Consider the following 18,989-nt stretch of genomic DNA (forward strand, 5'->3'; position numbering starts at 1 on the left):
ATGTGTTTGCATTCTGCTCCAGTGCATTTACACACCAGCTGTAATAAATCCCCGTCCATCACGCCTTACCTACTGTTGCCATAGTGATTCAGATCAGCAGCTTTCCCACCTGCCGTTTGGAACACCAGCAATTATCCAAACATCATTTTAATCCATTTAAAGTCCAATAAATTTGAAAGTTGAGTCACATTTTCCATATTATGCTTCTCTCTTCTAACCAGTAGAGCGGATTCCTGTAGATTTAGAAACCATTAGGAGTTCTGAGTGGGAACAAAATGTGTCTGGGTGTTGTCATAGCATCTTTTTAAGGAAACTAGTGGAGGTTTTATGAGTCATTGTGTTGACTTCGTATTTCATGGAGTCAATCTGGAAGGTTTACCAAAATCGATAAATGGCTAATTCAAGACATAGCACCGTTTTTTTGTTGTTTTTTTATGACAGCTTGGTCACATTTTCTGTGTAATGATAACACATTCTGCTCGACGTTGAATTGTCTCAGTAATTATTGCAATAAACAATACTATTGTTCTTTGGAGATCATTTACCGTATTTTACCGTATTTTCGCACTATAAGGCGCACCTAAATACCTTCAATTTCCTCAGAAGCCGACAGCGCGCCTTATAATCCGGTGCGCCTTATATATGGATCAATATTGAGCCACAACAGGTCTAGATTTGACAACAGGTCATTTTCGTCCGTAGAAGAATAAGCGCGCAGTGCATGCTGGGATAGTTGTCAGAACGCTGGTTTGTAATCTATTAATAAAGTTTGACTGACCTATCTACCTACCGACCGTCTAGAATCAGGTCGTCTGCAGGTCATTTAGCACAACGTTCTCCATGAACATGCTGTGTGCGAACGGAGAAGGGTGACCATCGTCCGGCCACGCCCCAGCCCAGTCGCGGAAGACTCTCCTCGCCAACCCGAGTCGGACGGTTTTGTTGACATTCCCGTGAGTGCAGCTTCATCTAGTGGATGCATAACGTAACTCGAACCTCTACTGTACCGTCTATTCTATGTGCCTTATAATGCGGTGCGCCTTATATATGAAAAAAGTTTTAAAATAGGCCATTCATTGAAGGTGCGCCTTATAATCCAGTGTGCCTTATAGTGCGGAAAATACGGTACACGTAATACACTGATAATGGCATAATAATGCAAGTTCACCCTCTAAACTTAAATTTCTGTAAGGAACACTTAATACTGGAACTGGAGGATATTTTAAATATCCAGTAAAACAGAACAGCCAAAAACGAAAAATAAAACAGCATTAAACACAAATTACAATCAAAAACATTAATAAAATGAACTATGATGTAAAGAAAACTTCCATCAGAATGAATATTATCGGGTTCATATTAATTTACCATGCAGTTAACTGATTAATTGCAAAATTTGAAAAAAATTCTAGATTGGATATTGTTGACAATTTGGCCAATCCACCAGGGCAGATCTATTGATTCTAATTCTATGCGTTGTGCTCAGAGCGATGTTATGCTTTATTATTTATCTTACATTTTATTTAGAAATTATAATTGCACTTTCTGAGCCATTTGAAAGAAGGTTTCTTGTATTTTGTTTTTCATATTTGAGCAAGATAATCAACTTGTTTTGTCCGTTTTAGTTTTTTTATTATTTATTTTACATTGGCTGTTGTACTTCTGATTGCAGTGATTGAACAAATGAAAGTTGTATCGTTTTTACATCTTTGACCAAGCTTGTGAAACTATTAGTGTATTTAAGTGTGCTGTACTGGTGCAGAGTTAACACATAAATTGTAGTTCAATACTTCTATGTCTGTGTTTTTTTTAAAAAAAGGGAATTGCTTCAAGTCCATTTCAGCTGTTTTTCTTTATGAGATCGTATTGGACGATATTAAACTGCAGATATGGATATCAGTGCATTGTTAGGTACAGTGGAGGATCTGTGATGCTGTGGGCCTGTTTCTCTTCCAAATGCCCTGGCAACCTTGTTAAGTAGCAACAATAATAATCGAATTGTGATTGTTATGCAAATAGACACACCCCTACTTACAACCCTCCATTGCTATTGAACTCAAGATATTCTACATAGAAGAGTTCCCAAAGCTCTTAAATCTTTCCATTCTGCTGTTATTCCCTTCAGCTCATTTTTCCAATCTGCCTCGGGTTTACCGTACTTGTTTTTCCCCTCTTCGAGCGCATCCTAGGAAACGGTAAATCAGAGCCTTCTTGTCACCACGACGACACACACCTCTGGCAGACCGCTTTGTATTCAGGGAAGATAACGGTGTGCGTACGTGTGTGTGTGTGCGTGTGTGTGTGAATACGGGCTCTGACGTTAGCGGCGAGCCGCGTGATTGTCCTTGTCCACGCTCAGTCATTATCGGACCTTTTGCTGTGACGACGTGTGTGTGAACGACCTCCATTCAGTGGCTCCCATTTGTGCTTTGATTAAACTGCTAATTATTGACGGGGCAGGAGCACACCTGCTGAGCTGCATACGTGTGTGTGTGCGTGTGTGTGTGTGTGTGTGTGTGTGTGTGTGTGAGCCACGTTAACAGATTCTTTCACAGTTGTCTTTGGGTAATGTCTCCTGTCCCTCAGTTCTTAATGATTGTTGGAGATTTTATTGTCAGGATAAGACTGAAGTTGTGTTTAGACTTAGCAGCTACGCATCCGGTTACATCTGGAATTCAGCTAGCTCATCTTTTCAGAAGAACAGTTAAACATGGTGGTGGTAGAGTGATGGTTTGTGTCTGCTTTGCTTACTTGCTGTAATTGGTGAAGCCACGAACGTCTCCTTTAGGACGTTCTCCTAATGGAGAACATCAGTTTGTGACCTTAACTCTAAGCACACTTGGGTTCTGCAGCAGGACAATGATCCAAAGAACACCTCCATTCTGAACCACAGTAAATTAGTCATGATTCTTATGGGAATCAAGTTTTTCGACACACCCTCACTTAAAACCCTCCAACCCTATTGAGTTAAAACAAGAGTTTCCCCTACAGTGATTGAAAAGATTATTTAGGTTTCCATGCAACTGTCATGCAAAATTTAAGTGGACTTTTGAAATGTGGCTGAAAAGCAAAATGTGAATTCGGCGTAATTCCATCTACTGGTATGGAGTAAATCAACCAGGCTACACAAAGCATAACTTCATCAGATGTTGATATTACGCATGGATGTAATAAACAGGAAGCAGATGTCTCAAACTAGCATGGACCACACATCTAAAAAAGATGAGAGTCCTGATCTCCGTGGTGAAGGTTTGGACTTCAAAATGTCTGCGTTTCGTGTTTCCAGTTAGGCACAGACCCTCTTCTGGATCTGGATGGGAGCATCCCACCACATACGTCCCAGCTTAGAGTACCTCTCACCGGCCACTGTAGTCTGCAGCTCTCCCCTTTGTCACAGAGGTTTGAACTATGAAGTTTTCACTTTCTTTCTGTGCCTCTTTTAAGCCACAGACTCACCAGTGGATGTGAGGATTTGCTATGTCAGAACTTGATTGGCAAACGCCTTTACATCTCCCCTTTAGCACTGTAACTCTTTTTCAGAAAAACCCACAACCACCTGAAGCGAGTGTTAAAACCTTTTTGGTGATATTGTGTTAGTTTTTTTCAAATTTTGCCATTTTCTATCAGCCTCTTTAATGCAATACTTCAACATTTATTACAAACGCTCGATGGCAGTCTTTACCTCTACAGGTGGCAGAAGCCAGTATGAGGTTTAACTTTTTATTTGAGGCTAGGTTGGTTTGGATAAATGTCTTTCTTTAATGAATGAATGAAATCATCATTTTTGAAACATTTCTGAATTCACTCTGGTTATATTCATCAGACCTTAAAATTTGTTTTGTTGATCTGAAACATCTGGAATAATTGGACTCATATATTTTGACGCTGAGGCGTAATGTCTACCAATGTTCTCTTCAAGAAATATCGAGTCACAGTCACATCATAAAAATCTAGGAAGTCAAACATGAATTAGATGATTTCAAAACCTTTTTTTAATGTTTTCTTTTTGAGTGGATGGATTTCCAGCTTGATGTTGACGGCTGCTGTCTGTCCCCACGTCAAACGTGTCACTTCCACCTCGTCGGCCGACTCCAGTCTCTCCCTCTCTGTGTGTGTGAGCATGTGTGCGCCTTTGGAGACAGACTGTTTCCCTGTTGGATACGCGCTCCATCGCGAAGCACTCTCGCACACGCCGTTGCTGCCAACACTTTTTCTTTTTCTTTTTTTCCCCCTGCAGCAGAGCAGCACTGACACAATTACACAGGTTCATAGAAGAGGGAATTCAATCACCATTGCCGTAGGTAACAGCAGCAGAGCGGGGACTTCCAGCCAGTCCAAACATACGTTGAAGTCGGCTGCCTGTCCTCCAGTCAGGTGGACCCCACCGGTCCTTCAGCCTGTTCTTTGGAGTTGCAAAAGCAAATGACTTCCAGGATTGAAATAAAGTCAATTTGTTCTGATCGTGCTTCTGACATGCTGCCGTAGGCAGTTTTTCCCTCATTCGCATTTTCCTTATATTGCTTCTGTATAATTGTGTGATTTATTGGGATTTTCTGTGCATAACTGTGGAAGTGGAAGAAAAAGACGATACATCTGCATACACCTGATGGACAGGTTTCAGCTGTTCTTTTTCTAAATGTATTTTTATTATTATAAAAATTTATTTTATATTAGGGTACAAGATATACATCACATTAGTCATTACATTAGTGGAAAAAATATAAATTAGGGATCCAGAGTGCATGACGTCACGTTGCGTTGTAATGTGTATTTAAGCATTTTTAGAGGGGGTTTCATGTAGTCGCAGGTTTCAGCTGTTCACTAGCGGTTCTGGTACCCGCCTTATGAAACACCAGCGGTCCACTGTGTGTCCTGTTACTGACGCAGCAGCCGAGTGGATGAAGGTGTCCTGGTCAGATGAGTCCAAAATGAAGCTTCTTGAACAAATTCCAGTTAATAAATTCCAGTTATGAGAAAAAAAGATGTTCGACAAAGTCCTGACTAATTGTAATTAGCAATAAATATTCAGCTTACATGTACGTGGCTGAGTTAATAATCTCGCTTATTAACGTGATTGAGTTAATAATAAAGAGAGAAGACTCGTTTTGTGCGTTTTCACAGCCTGAGGACCAGATGTGCTCTTTAGTTTGTTTGTATGACATTTGATGCTCATCCCAGGAGGCAGCAGGCTAGAAAGGCCGAGCCTGGGAGTGTTTTTTTTATCTTCCATGACTCTCATGTTTGCTCTCGGCTCCCTACCACATCAGAGCTTATTGTTCACTGAACAATATTACTTTCCCCATAATCAGCTTTGGTTTTGGCCTTGAAAGGAATATAGTTTCCACTACGTGTTCGACTCCCTCTAACTCAGCCTACGCGCAATATTTTATAAATTTTTGTCCAGAAGAAATTGAGTAATGGGTTCTACACTTGTTCACTCTGAATCTATGAATCAAGAATTACATATTTTTCCAAACAAATCTGGATGAAACTAAACATTGACTTTTATGAAATTCCGGATTTCTAAGACGTAATCAAACAAATACTGCCTTCGAGGGCATCGTGATTTGTGTTTATTTGTTATTTATTTTTAAAATAAATTTATGTAGAAGGAGCATCAGGAACAAGATGAAACACCTTCATTGTGTGTGAAAGCAGACAGATGTTATGGTACAAAGTGCTGACTTGGCATGTATGCCTAAGGTGGAACAGTGCATTTATCAGACAGTGGCCACTGATTGTTTCTGCTTCATTTGTTCTGTAATACTCTGCTGTCGTCTGCAGAAAAAGTCGTGTTTCCATTACAAATGTGTGCAACATTTAGTTCATATTCCTCTAATTTTAAAGAAACAGAGTTGAGAATATCCAAACTGAAACTAACTTCACCGCAGCGTCTGCACTTGCTTCAACCTGCATTATCCTCTCAGTTTCTACAGTATTGTCGGGACAATGCTGTAGAAAATCTGCACAAACTGAGATAACGCTTTGCGCAGCCTGGCTGACTCACTCCAAAATCCGGGAGTAAATGGAAACGCCTTACTTACATTTTCCAGTTTTTTCCCTCCGCCATTTTAAAAATTTGATGAAAATTTGTACGACTACGGAATGGATAAAAAGCGAGAGTGAAATTTTCACTTCTGTGTTGGAAGAAAAATGAAAACGTTTTCATATGGACAGAGCTGAAAACCTATACTGTCGTATTTCCTTTCTCCTTGACCTGTAAACTGACAAAACTCAGCAAAGGTGGTAAAACAGATCTGCGGCCTTGGAGAGAATACATGTCTAGTTAGGAAAAAGAAGAAGAAAAAAGAAAGAAAGAAAACAAGTACTAACAGCCTATYCAGCTCCCAAATCTGTTTCCTTGCTAACACCTCGGAAACAATTCTGCTGCCAAAACTCAGACTGTGAAATTCCAGCCTCCAAAACCACGACAACAATCTGTGCGAAGCTCTGTTGTGATTCTGCTTTTTTCATCACACATAAATGCCTCCTTTATCGTGCAACACAAACATTAGAGAAAGAAAATAATGATCCCGACACAAAGCGCAAAGGTAAACAGGTTGCGACGCCTCTTGTGATGATTAATGCTGCAGCTGTGAATGCCTCACAGCCACTGAGGGCGCCCAGTCATGTTGCTCCCTCTCCGGGGGTAATGAATGAAACGCTCCGAGCTTTGTGTGTTGTTCTGAGTGTGTGTGTAGGCGTGTGTGTGCGTGCGTGTGTGTGTGTGCCTTACAAATTGCACGGGTCGCTCGTTTTGTTGGCCCTTGACGTCACCAGAACCCCAACATCCGTTATCGGTGCTGGCAAGTGTCAGCATGTATGAGTCAATTGAAGTAATCTTATCGGTTTGCAGACAGTCCACCTCAATCGCCCAGGGCAACAGGCGCTATGATCACTTGTCACTCTGAAAGATTTGCAAGAGACTAAGGGAGATTGGCAGGAGAGGCGGTGGAGGTGAGAAGAGAGAGGGAGTCGTTACCAAACAGACGGAAATACGCCGACTGCAGCAGGGCGGCGACAGGCAGCGGGTCTGCGTTGGCATGCGGGCACCGTGAACACGGCTCTGCCTGCAGGCTGATGGACAGCTCGCAGAATGCGCCGCGCTCTGACTGGCTTCGGGGCTTTCTGCTAGGCACACACACATTGATGCAAAAGAAAAGAGAGAGTTCATTCACAGCAGCCGCTTTTCACTTTGAAGGAGAAGCCGAAAACACACGCGCGCGCACACACACACAGGACCAGAACACTCACATTCACCAAAATAAACTGTGTACTAGTATCTACCAATAGCAAACTCAAGTTAAATTTGTTTCACAAGTACACTGCCATTAATTAGTTTTGCCTGTTGAATTACTTTACATGAGATCAGGTGTGAATTTTTTTTTATTCTTTATTTTTTCACTAAATGTAGTTAGTCTCACAAAAAAATACGAGTGTGACATGATTTTGACTTCTGAAATGACTCAAGCGCAGCATTAGCCATGCTAAAAATCTTCCTCCATTTAGCCAGGCCATTACCTTCCTACACAATTCCTCTTGATTCTCATCTCCCTTCAGTGTTCCGTCTGGTATTTCCCCCATTGATTTTGATTTCTCTGGTTACATTTCAACCAGACCAACCAGAGAACAGATGGATGATTTGAACAATTAAGGTGGGAGTGTGAGGAATGGTTAAGATCTTTTATTGCTAACAAAGATGTTATTCAGTTCAACATCTCAGTGGTTTATGGTTGTTTTCAGCTTATGCAATTTCTGGTTAGCTTCATAGCGTAGCTGACGCATTACAGCCATCACAGCTAAATGCTAGTGATTGGTTAGAATCAGGTCCAGTTGTTTCAAATCTCAACAGAGTCCACGCCTCCAGGAAGGGCCCAGACCCTCAGAACAAAGTGAAACGTTGAACAAGAGGCCGTTTTTTGGGTTTTTTTTTTTTACCAAACCAGTCTCACATATGTATACTCCCATGTTACCTTGGATTTCTACAGAACGTGTAGACAAATTTTGTCAGAAAGCAAGGAAATTGAAAGGCTCTGGTTAGATTGTTAGCTGAATTCCTGCAGTCTGGATGTTCTCCCGCTGCGAGTTGCTGATACACCGAACAGATGTAAGAACAAGGACGGCCGAAAAGAGATAAGGGCGCATGCATCGTGTTTACTCTGATACGCCAGCGAGTCTGAGGGCAGATCAACAAAGGAGCCAGCACTCGCTTCAGGCAGATTAACTCGCAATAGGCTCATCTTCATTCATCGCCCCGCTTGTCAACACGACACGCACACACACACACATTCACAAAACACACACACACAGAGGGATCTTAAGAGCTGAAAAACACAGACATTTGCCCTACTGCCGGTGCTGTTCTTTTATGTCGTTAAGAAAGGAAAGTCGAAAGTGTCACATCGGTGCACATTCACACAGCAGTGCAATTTTCCGAATATTTTTGATGACTGGATAAACATTGCACTTGTCGTGAATTGCATCTTTAGGAGAAAATAGCTGAAATCATGAAGCATGAGATTGAAATGGAGTGCGTTTCCTTTGTTCCATCAGAGGGGCGTTTTCAGAGGTGGTCCTGGCCCAGGAGAAGCTGACCGGCCGCATGTTCGCCGTCAAATGCATCCCCAAGAAGGCTCTGAAGGGGAAGGAGAGCAGCATCGAGAACGAGATCGCCGTGCTGAGGAGGTGAGCGCAGTCACACCACCACACACACACAACTACTGGTTACCGGGGCAACTGTGGATCTCCTCTGTTACTTCCATGCAAAATACCCCCCCACCCCCCCACCCGCCTCCATACATCCATCTATACATCCATCTTTCCCCTCCCCTGTCAGCCCTCGCCCGCAGGTCACGATGCACAGCTCAAACACACATCACACACACCAGGGCCGTGCAGCTACGCACACACAATCATATCAAAGAAAACTGAGTTATTATTTAATTATTTTTGACCTGTTGTGTAGATGTTTGGGGAGAATACTTGTCCATTTTCTTTTAATTTTGCAAAAAAAAAAAAAAAAAAAAAAGCCGTTAGATTTCTAAGCAGAAAACAGAGAGCCAACGAATCAGTTGTTCTTTAACTTAAAACGAATGAAATTTTGCGACTTGCTGGACTATTATGTTTTGCAAGTTATGTTTAAATACATGAAGATATTTACAGAAAACAGAAAAAAAAGTCAGAACTAAACAAGTGGACCCAATCCGTCTAAAGAAACCAAGGAGATACATTTTTACTGAAAATAATAAAATCTAATATTTTATCAAAGTATAATGAACTATATTCAATTAGTAGAGTGCTGAATCATTATAAATATATATATTTTTTGTAATTATTAGTTTTACATATACTTTGCCTTTTTTGTGTTTATAGATGCATCAATATGTATGGTTGATTTATACTTGGTTGCTTATGGTGTAGCGAATTGACTTTTGACAGAAGGGGTAGATTACAGACACGCTGCATGTTATTGTTTACATTCGGATATTTTGCGAATGCGCACAACCTTTTAGGACGAAAAGATGATTCTTTTACTGGCCATCTATAGCTGCGCTGTTGTGGTAGAACAGTCCCGTTAACAAAATGAAACCTGGAAATGTAGGTGTTATCAAATTAGAAAGAAAAAAAACCAGTTGAAGAACAACTAAAAACCACTCATACTATTCTTTTATCTCGCTCTCTGTATTGACTACACATCACACAGACGTGTTGCTATAGCAACTAACTGACAACAACTCCACTAACGTATCAGGATCCAACACCAAAAAACATGCAAGCATTTCCCACACAAAGAACAGAACATTCAGTCTGTTACAGTATTATGTTTAAACCTTATGTTTATTTTGCGATTATTAATAAGTGATCGTCTGAACACAGCAGTGCTTGATTAGCTAATTTAAACACCTGCTCTACTGTTGATATGTCAGAGAGTTGGTGTGTGTGTCGTTTAGGTTTTTACTGAACCTAAACACACTCAATTCCACATCATATCTACACCATAACATTGTCAAAGTCAAGCTAGCATAACAGCTCTCCCTCGCTATTTTTTACATTAAATATTTTTTCTGCCCTTGTTATCTAGTTGTTGTAGTGTTGGTAATTAATAGCAATAGTGTCCCATTTTATTTTATATATAACGTGTAATTTCAAGAATTAGCGTGTTATGTTGGCAACTTCATACCTAAACCAATGGTAGTCTGAGCAGTTTTATGCCATCCAGCAAGATATGCGCAAGTGTCTTGTGTAGATACAAGATTTTTTTTCTCCCAACTACTCCTTTGAATTCAAAATTTTCATTTATTTCGACATGTTTATTTTAAACTATAAATGAATTAGATAAATAATTAAATAAATGATTGTTATTTTAATATAAGGCATGTTTTTGCACAATGAACCTGAATAGCTGTGGGATCAATTCAGGCCTCAAATCAGAAATCTGTTCGTTGTGAATGGACAGAGCATCACGCCTGCCGAACCTCCAATTAGGGCTCCATATCTCCCAATCCAGCTGTGAGAACAATAGTGGATCTGAACGCTCTGAGCATTGGGGACAAAGACAACTCTCCCTCACCACCGGTCCCACCGCGGTTAGTGTCACACCAGCCGCTGCCCGTTGCACATCCTGGTGGCACCGTAATGACAGAAGATGTCTATGTTTAGCAGCAGAAAGTGGCCCCAAAGGCAACGCCAATGCGATGTGTAATTTCAGCTTTTGAGGCTGATGCCGGGAAGCAACACAAATGCCACGCCGATCATGAACGCCTGAATGCAGCTCATATTTGTGTGTGTGTGTGTGTGTGTTGATGTATAAAACCGTGCAGAGCAGCTTATGTTTTGACACATATCATATGCGGCTAGTGTGTGTCGGTCTTTAGTCGTGCAGTTCAACTCTGCCAGACTCAAGCTGTTCTGCTTTTATGTGGAATGTGTGCGCCTTCAAAGACAGGAGTTTATTTTTCACTCGTAGCCCCAGGCATCAAATATAAATTAAAAAAAATATCTTTCAAATCCCTGTTTAAAGATTCCAGTCTGTGAGAAAAAATAATTATTTCATCCTTTATATGCTTCAAATAAGAGGAGTCAATTAAAAATGTATTTTACTGGTAAGGCTAACATGTATTAATAAATCTTGAAGGTTTTCACAAGTTGATTAAAGCTACAGTTGAGCATATTGGAGTGTAGGAACTTTCTAAATGTGTGCAGAAGATTTGAATTAATTGGATTGGTCTGAGTTTCATCTAAACCCATATAACTGGGCTTGAATTGGACCTTGCAAAGTGCTCTGAGATTGGATTCTCTGTAATTTGGTGCTCTATAAATAAACCCGATTTTATCGATCTGGAATTACAGGGATCCAAACACACATCTCTGCTGGGTGTTCATGGGGTTGTAAGTATGCATTAGACTTATTTACCAGATACATTGAGGGAAATATTAGATTCCTTGTTGATTTTGATTGTTTCTCTATGTGTGTGTGTGTGTGTGTGTGTGTGTGTGTGTGTGTGTGTGTGTGTGTGTGTGTGTGTGTGTGTGTGTGTAAGTAATTGTGGTTCTACTTTAATGTAACAATATCAGCCAGAAATACATTTAAAAAAATAATAATAATAATTTGAGAGTCACTGAGGGGAAATTGTGGCTCAAGTAGATTCGTTATCTATTCATGTGGAACACAGATCAATCAATCAGCCAATCGACTAATGACCTCGGCTTAAAACAATACCTTTAACAGAATTTATTTTTTCATTCCATACCATAGACCAAAGAGCTGTCAAAGGAATGCTAGGAAAGGCTAAATATGGTCTTTAGAGGAGTTATTCCTGAAGGAGGCTCTGTGTTTGCACCTTGGCGTCTATCCCCTCCGTAACACAGCCAAAACAATCTACCACTAGAGTCTTGGGGTTGAGATAATGGGCCTTGCAAAGATAGGTAGTTGTACTGTACTGTGCCAACACTGTGACCCCTGTCTGTCTCCACGCCATTGTTCCAGGTTCATACATCATTCCATTCAGTTCATGAGCTCTAATACTTTCACTTTTCATACTAGAAGCAACCCATAGGTTACAAATCAAAGATTTGCAGTAAAATGTTGCTCTGATGACATCTTCCTGAAATGATTGCCTTATCCAACAACTACTACTAAAGTCACTGATGTAGAGATACAGAAGGTTATCGGGGTTCCTTATTAGTCCAGCTGAGATAAAGAGTAAATGAAAGGTATAGATAGGCACTTCTCTATACAATCATAGAGAAGTATTAAAGTGATGCACTTGTGTATGCTGTGACAATAGAGAAGTATGGTGTAATTAAATATGCTGAGGTTACTAATTTGTCTCTACAGAGGGACATTAGAGAAAATTGTAATTGCCAATAGTAATAAGAGAGAGAAAGAGATGCTGACATTCATTTCGATAAATGGATGTTATTACTGCAAATGGTTCAGAGTGTCCCTATGTGCAGTGTAAGACACTGGGTCGCCTTTGGAAAATCTAATGGATTTCTTTACAGCTCTAAACAGGCAGATATTATTTTTGCTCTATAAAGGACAAAGCTTTGCTTTTTAATTTAATTCAGTGCATTCATCTCAAGGCAATTTACAAGGCAAAATGATCCATATAATGTCTAATTATTAAGAATACAAGATGGTCCAAAATTAGTTCACATGAATCCTACACACAAGTCAAACACATTTATTTACATTTTACACAAAGTAATTTAATTCATCCAGAAGATATTCACACACCCTCACTTTTTCCACGTTATATTACGTTCAGTTTGCCTTTTAAAAAATAAAATCCAACTACCCGCTGTTGACAAAGTTAAACCATGCCTTTAGACATTTTTCTAAGTGTGTTAAAAATGAAAATAATAGCTATATCAATATTCACAACCGTTCATTTAAAGTCTGGGGTGGTTCACCACATCAGGAGTTCTCAAACTTTACGAATTATATGAAAGTTTTATGTTTTTATATAACACCATCCACACCTTCATTTTCTGCGCTGTGGATCCAAACCAAAAGACTTGAGATGTGACTTCAACTGTCATTCTAGCGACTCACAATTTCACATAATTCTACTTTGTGATTAAATTTGACCGTATTTGACTAAGACTCAAGTCAAGCCTGGTACGTCTTGCCTTGGGACTCGACTTGGTACTGCCATGTCTTTACTTTGGAATTGACTCAAGACTTTGGAGGATAGACTTACTGTTTAGTTGTGACTTACAAAAATCCCTTGGTCCGAGCTTTGAGTTCAAGTATCAAAGTCTTTTACTTGCGAGTGGTAGTATGATGGAGTGGGAATAGAATAGACAGACTTGGACCTTGGGTGCTGTAGAATGAGTGCTACTCTGGCCAGGTACCAACTTGGGGTCCCACAGAATGAGGTGGAGAGTCACTAAGTGGAGGGGTCTTTACATTTCCATCCTGGACTTGTTACCTCAGGCACATGATTGTAGATAAGTGGAGGACAATGAACCAAAAACAGAGACATTATGATATCTAATTCCTGGAGAGAAATTTCACAAAAATATTTGGAATTGTTTCCAGGGGATTGAACGTCCAACTAATGAGTCCTTCGTTGGCCAAGCACTTGGGGATCAGTTAGTAATTCAGTCGGTAACCATCCAGAAGTCATGACGCACTAGAATCATTTCTACTGAGATTAAAAGATCTCAGAATAGCTAAAATTATCCATTCTGCCGAGGGAAAGAGAGGCGAATTATTGAAGTCAAACAAATGGTTTAGATGTGGGGTTTAAGAGATTTCCAAGGAGATTTATTGGTCTTGAGTTGCTCTGACCCAACTGTTGGGTTGTTTCTGTCCACTCTACAATCAGGACATGTTTGATTTCCATACTTATCCAAGACGTCCCACGAAGAAAACAGGTGAAAAACATGACAAGGCTGTATCTTCCCTATTGGAACAAACGGTTAGGCTACCATGCCAGTTTCTCGAGATAGAAACAGACTATAAAGCTCCGCCACAACAGCTGTTACAGGAATCCATGAATAAGAGCAGCTCTTAGCAGCACGGAGCCTGAAATGTACAAGAGGCTTTTTGTGAATGGACACTGACTCTGGTCTGCCGTTACACCCAGACTTTTGTCTGTAGCTCTTCATTATCCCGGGCAGGGCTTATATCCACGCATTATTCCCATTCAACCTGCACTCATCTGTGTGTTTGTATGTGTGTGCGTGTGTGTGTGTGTGTGTGTCTGTGAGTCGTGTCTTAGCTTCGTGGCTCATCGCTTGCCTGCTGTCACAGAGATCATACACTCTAATAGGTGGTAGATGCCTCACCTGCGCACCTGTTGTGAATGTTTGTGTTAACATGTCATACCTGGGGGAATTACCTCTATTTACTATGCAGAAGATGATCAAACCATGCGCCCACATAAATTCAGTCGTGATTTTACCAGCATTAAGCTATTAGGGTAATGAATGTGCACCACACACACACATGCACGCACACACACACACACACAGAGAGAGATACACACAGAACTATTTGAAAAACCCTCATCATGCTGCTGTAACCATGGAGAGTTTGAGGGAGGGAAGTTTGAGGAAATTAATCCAGGATGAAAAGATTTTTCATTCCGATTTCAAAGTGTTTGCTAGCCGGGTAAGTCAAAAGAATGAAAGTGCAGAAAGATTTCAACTTTAAACAAAATCACAATCTACATTTAAAGCTGCAGTATGCAGTATGTATTATTAAAAAAAAAAGTTTTACATGTTGTTTATACTGTCACCATGCCATTACAGTATGAGAGATCATCTGTGAAAGGATCAATCTCCTCCACCTCCTCTCTGAGTTACTGTTGCCGTCTGTTTTTTCTTGGGAGCAGAGCATTTCTTCAACTAACCAGAGCCAGGAGGAAAGTCTTAGTGCTGTCAATCAACATCCTGTACTCGCTGCTCGATGAGCTAACGGTGGAGAAGCAACTTACTGTTATCGTCTATGGGCATGCGTTCACAACAAGCTGTGTTTCAACAAATGTGTAGAAAAATATTTTTATGAAAGTTACTTACATAACTTTAATATGTATGTAACTCTTAACATACATATGACATTTTAACAAGAATTAAGTCTGTTTTCCATGTAGTCATGCTTTTTAACTGGCCATCTAGCACACATTGTACCATAATGAACAACTGCATTTTCGTTTTTTGTACGTTCTACTTTGTGAAACCACCTTTTGCTCTATTTCCAACTACAGCTGTTTTGTGGTGCTTCTCTATCAAATAGGCACATCTAGAAATTGTAGCTTTTTCTTTGTATAAAAGTTTGAGCTCCGTCAGTTTGGATGGGGAGCTTCTTTAAATAGCAATTTACAAGCTATGGAACAATGTCTAAATTGGTTTGGTCTTTGGGCCTTTCTAACAAATGCAAGGTTTGATCTAAGCTGTAACATTGTAGTTCTAGGTGAACCTCTGAAGTCTTTAGCAGCTTCTACAAGTGTAAGGAGGACAATTCAACAGATATTATATGAAATAAAGAGCTTTACTATCGGTTTGTGTTTGCTTTGCAGGATCAAGCATGAAAATATCGTTGCTCTGGAGGACATCTATGAGAGTCCGGACCACCTCTACCTAATCATGCAGCTGTGAGTTAAACTTCATGCTCATTTTTCTGTGTGTTTTCTCAGAGGTGGTGCAATCAGTTGGTGGAGCTCTAATAAAGGGGTCTTCCATCTGTTTTAGTCTTGACTGAAGCTTCCTTGCACCCATGCTTTTGTCCTCCTTTGCGTTCATGTTGAGGAACATTGCAAGCATGTCCCATTTAGATATTTAGGGATTTGTTGAAAATTAAAGTAAAATTGCGTCTGGTTAACAAATGGAAGCCTTCCGCCCTTCGGTGGAAGGTTAGAGCTGCTTACGTAGGAGGAGAAGTTGATTTGGAGTTTTGGCACTGAAGCTGGAAACGGTCCTATCAAGTTCAGGTGGAAGTCCCTTCTGAGGATTATGTAAGCGTAGCTGTTTCCAAGTCATTGTCAGCGGATTATCAGTACAGTCACAACATGTCTGGGTTCCAACCCCACCTTTTATAAAATTGAGAAGTCCACCCTCACAATAAAGGGTAAATAAATGCTGTATTGCACTTAAATACTGTACAAAATTTTTTTTGTTCAAAAACAAAAGCTGTGTCCTCATCAGATCCATCTTTTCACATTGATCATTCCCTATAGTATTTGACAATTTGTGATCTTTTTGCAATCGTATTGATTAGATGGAAGGAAATTTTCTTTTTTATGTCTTTTCTGACTGTTGAGAGTGACGGGTTCTTTCACTGACCATTACATGGGATATTTTTGCTTGAGTCCCTTTTGCGTTTTCTGTGACTCGGACAGTCCTTACAGTACAAATCAAGCTTTTTTATATCGCTCCTTCAGCCAACTATTACATCACCTGAAGTCCTTCTCTTGACGATCCTCCAAAGGTTGTGGCTTTAGCTAAGCTGATAAGCTTCAATGTTAAACCCAGTTAACTGAGTACTTCCGTTTCTAATGCGGATACTCCCACCTGTTGTTTCCAGAACGTCTCGGCTTGCGTTAGAACGCCGTAGAATGTTTTGTTGTCCATCATTGTGTCTCTGTCATCTGTTAATGAATGAGTCTTTCACTTGGGTCCATGTGTGCTCTCCTTTGTTTTTATAGCTGAGGCTGCTGTTGTTTTCTCATCAGGTTTTCCACTATCAGAGAGATAATCAGCGTTGCACATGTTCTGTTGTCCGGATGTTTCCAATGAAAAGCTCTAAAGTTCTGTAGTTAGACAGTTGGAGACAGAGAGCATCTCTTCTTGTCTTCCATCTCTACATCTTCTTTCCTCTGTCCCACCATCTGTCCCTTCTTTCACTTCATTGCTTTTCTCTTTCCTTTTTTTTCCCTCACACCTTATTTCCATCTCTATCACCTCATGCTTTCCCTCTGGCTTACTTGCATTTCTTTATTACTTGCCATGTTCATTTTTGTCCCCAGTCGCCATCTGTTAATGGAACATGGGTTAGTTTCCATAGTTACAGGGTCAAAGGTGAGCAGTGGGTATTGACGCTGCAGAATAACATCAAAAAATGAGGCTGTTGGAATTTTCTTTTTGCTCAAGACGGGAACTGGCGCCATTTCAGCTCATAAGGGGGGAAGCGGATGAATGCTGCAAGGACGTTTTGTACTCTCCAGATATGAATGAATGAAACTGAACATGCAGTAATCGGATGAAATTAAAGATAACAATATGTGCAAATTCAAAGATGTGATACTTACAGTGCCTTTCCCTCTTTTGTTATGGTTTTTCAGCCAGCCACTGGTCATTTGTGCAACTCCAGAGTATTTTTTCCAGCTCCAACAGAATACTTACAATAAGTGTATTTCAGAATACCTGAAATACATACTGAAAAAAAGAAAATAGAGCTCCAACGTATAAAAAAACTGAGGTAATTTGTTACATGTAATCAAATTAAGTTGGTCAAACTTAATTTATTAATTTTTGTTTAACATGACAATTTAATAAACTTAATATATTTACTTGGATAAACTTAATTTGATTACGTGTATCAAATTAAATAATTTTTTTATTTCAATCCACACCCATCTACTACAACATAGACATAGACAGACTATACTGTCATTTCACTGCACAATTCAAATGTACATATTAAGCAACATTTTGGTGCAAGACTCCAAAAAAGTGATAAATTGATAGTGATAGGTAAGCAACAAATGAAGCCATATTTTCCTCACAGAGGTTTTGGCAGAAATGTTAAGGGGATAATTCGCTCCCTCTAAATGAATTCTCATGTTGCCTTGTTAAAACACTCTGTGTAAATTGGTGCTACTGCCAGACAATTAAATTGATATATTAAGTTTCTGTCAATATGCAAATTGAGATGCGCCCATCACAGTTTTTGAAGCTAATTTTGATTATTTTTGTTACACCTTGAGCTGACACTACCAAATCTGATGTTAAGCTAGCAGCAAGAAAAGCATGTCTCTTTTTTTTGTGACTGAAAGTTAAAATCTGTTCATAATTAAATGTTTATTAAAGATAAGATGACATCCAAGGCAACATGTTGTGAAACTTGGCTATCTTGAATTGTTCAGGTAAAAAGTTTCATGGAATGGATGTTGCTTGCTACTCCTAGACCCCGCACATACACACAGAGATGCTACTGGATGGATTTTGATGGAAGTGCTACTGAAATGTCACAGCAATGGCCCAGTGATACTGTTGGTTAATCTCATGATGCACTACTCACTATCTGCATTAATGAAGATTCAGCACCTCCACATACCAAATGCTTGAAGTGACTCCAACAGCAGGGATGACCAGCCTATTTTTTTAAATAATTCAGCGAAGAATTATTTGACTTATTGAGGGTAGACGACCGTTAAATATGGAACAAAAATAAAAACACCATGATGTCACAGCAAAACGTACAATGTCCTGATGAAGGAGCACAGTTTTACCCACTTCATCCCTATCCAAACATCATATAACATGATGAATACTATATACTTCATAGACAATAGAGCACTTGATGCTTCACAAAATTGGCTTAGATTGTTAATATTAAGAAAAAACACAATTTAAGATAGTCAACATACTGGGAAGAACAAGAAACAGTGCTTTAATTCAATATTTGTGGTCAAATAGCTTTAAATGTACTGTTGTGTTAGACTCTTACTGTTGTGTAATTTAAGGAACCCTCCTGCTATAATCAGTCATTAATTATATATACCACAAACAAAGTCAACGTTACACTGCTGTGTAACAGAGTAGTTGCTGTGACAAAATTCGCTGAATTTTCCTTTATTATGTAAGCAGAGACAAAAATGATTTATTTTCAAAACTTTCTCAAGCATGTTGTATTAGCAATTCACCAATAAGCACTGATAGTATTACAAACATGCATCATCATTCTTTATTTCTCCTGTTGTAATCAAAAGGTTTGAGACTGAGAATGTTGCTTTTTCGCTCATTTGTTGCTTCAGTTT

General features: G+C 39.7%; 1 protein-coding gene across 2 annotated transcripts in view; it reads left to right on the forward strand.

Annotated features, from left to right (window-relative positions):
- The window catches only part of camk1da (calcium/calmodulin-dependent protein kinase 1Da), a 60,240-nt gene that overhangs the window by 22,571 nt on the left and 18,680 nt on the right, over positions 1-18,989 (forward strand). For both annotated transcript variants that reach the window (XM_008401451.2, XM_008401450.2), the window contains 2 exons: positions 8,554-8,685; positions 15,531-15,605. In XM_008401451.2, coding sequence (XP_008399673.1) covers positions 8,554-8,685; positions 15,531-15,605 — 207 coding nt within the window. The remainder of the gene's footprint in view (positions 1-8,553; positions 8,686-15,530; positions 15,606-18,989) is intronic.

This window comes from Poecilia reticulata, linkage group LG23 (genome assembly GCF_000633615.1).
Source record: "Poecilia reticulata strain Guanapo linkage group LG23, Guppy_female_1.0+MT, whole genome shotgun sequence".
NCBI lineage: Eukaryota > Metazoa > Chordata > Actinopteri > Cyprinodontiformes > Poeciliidae > Poecilia > Poecilia reticulata.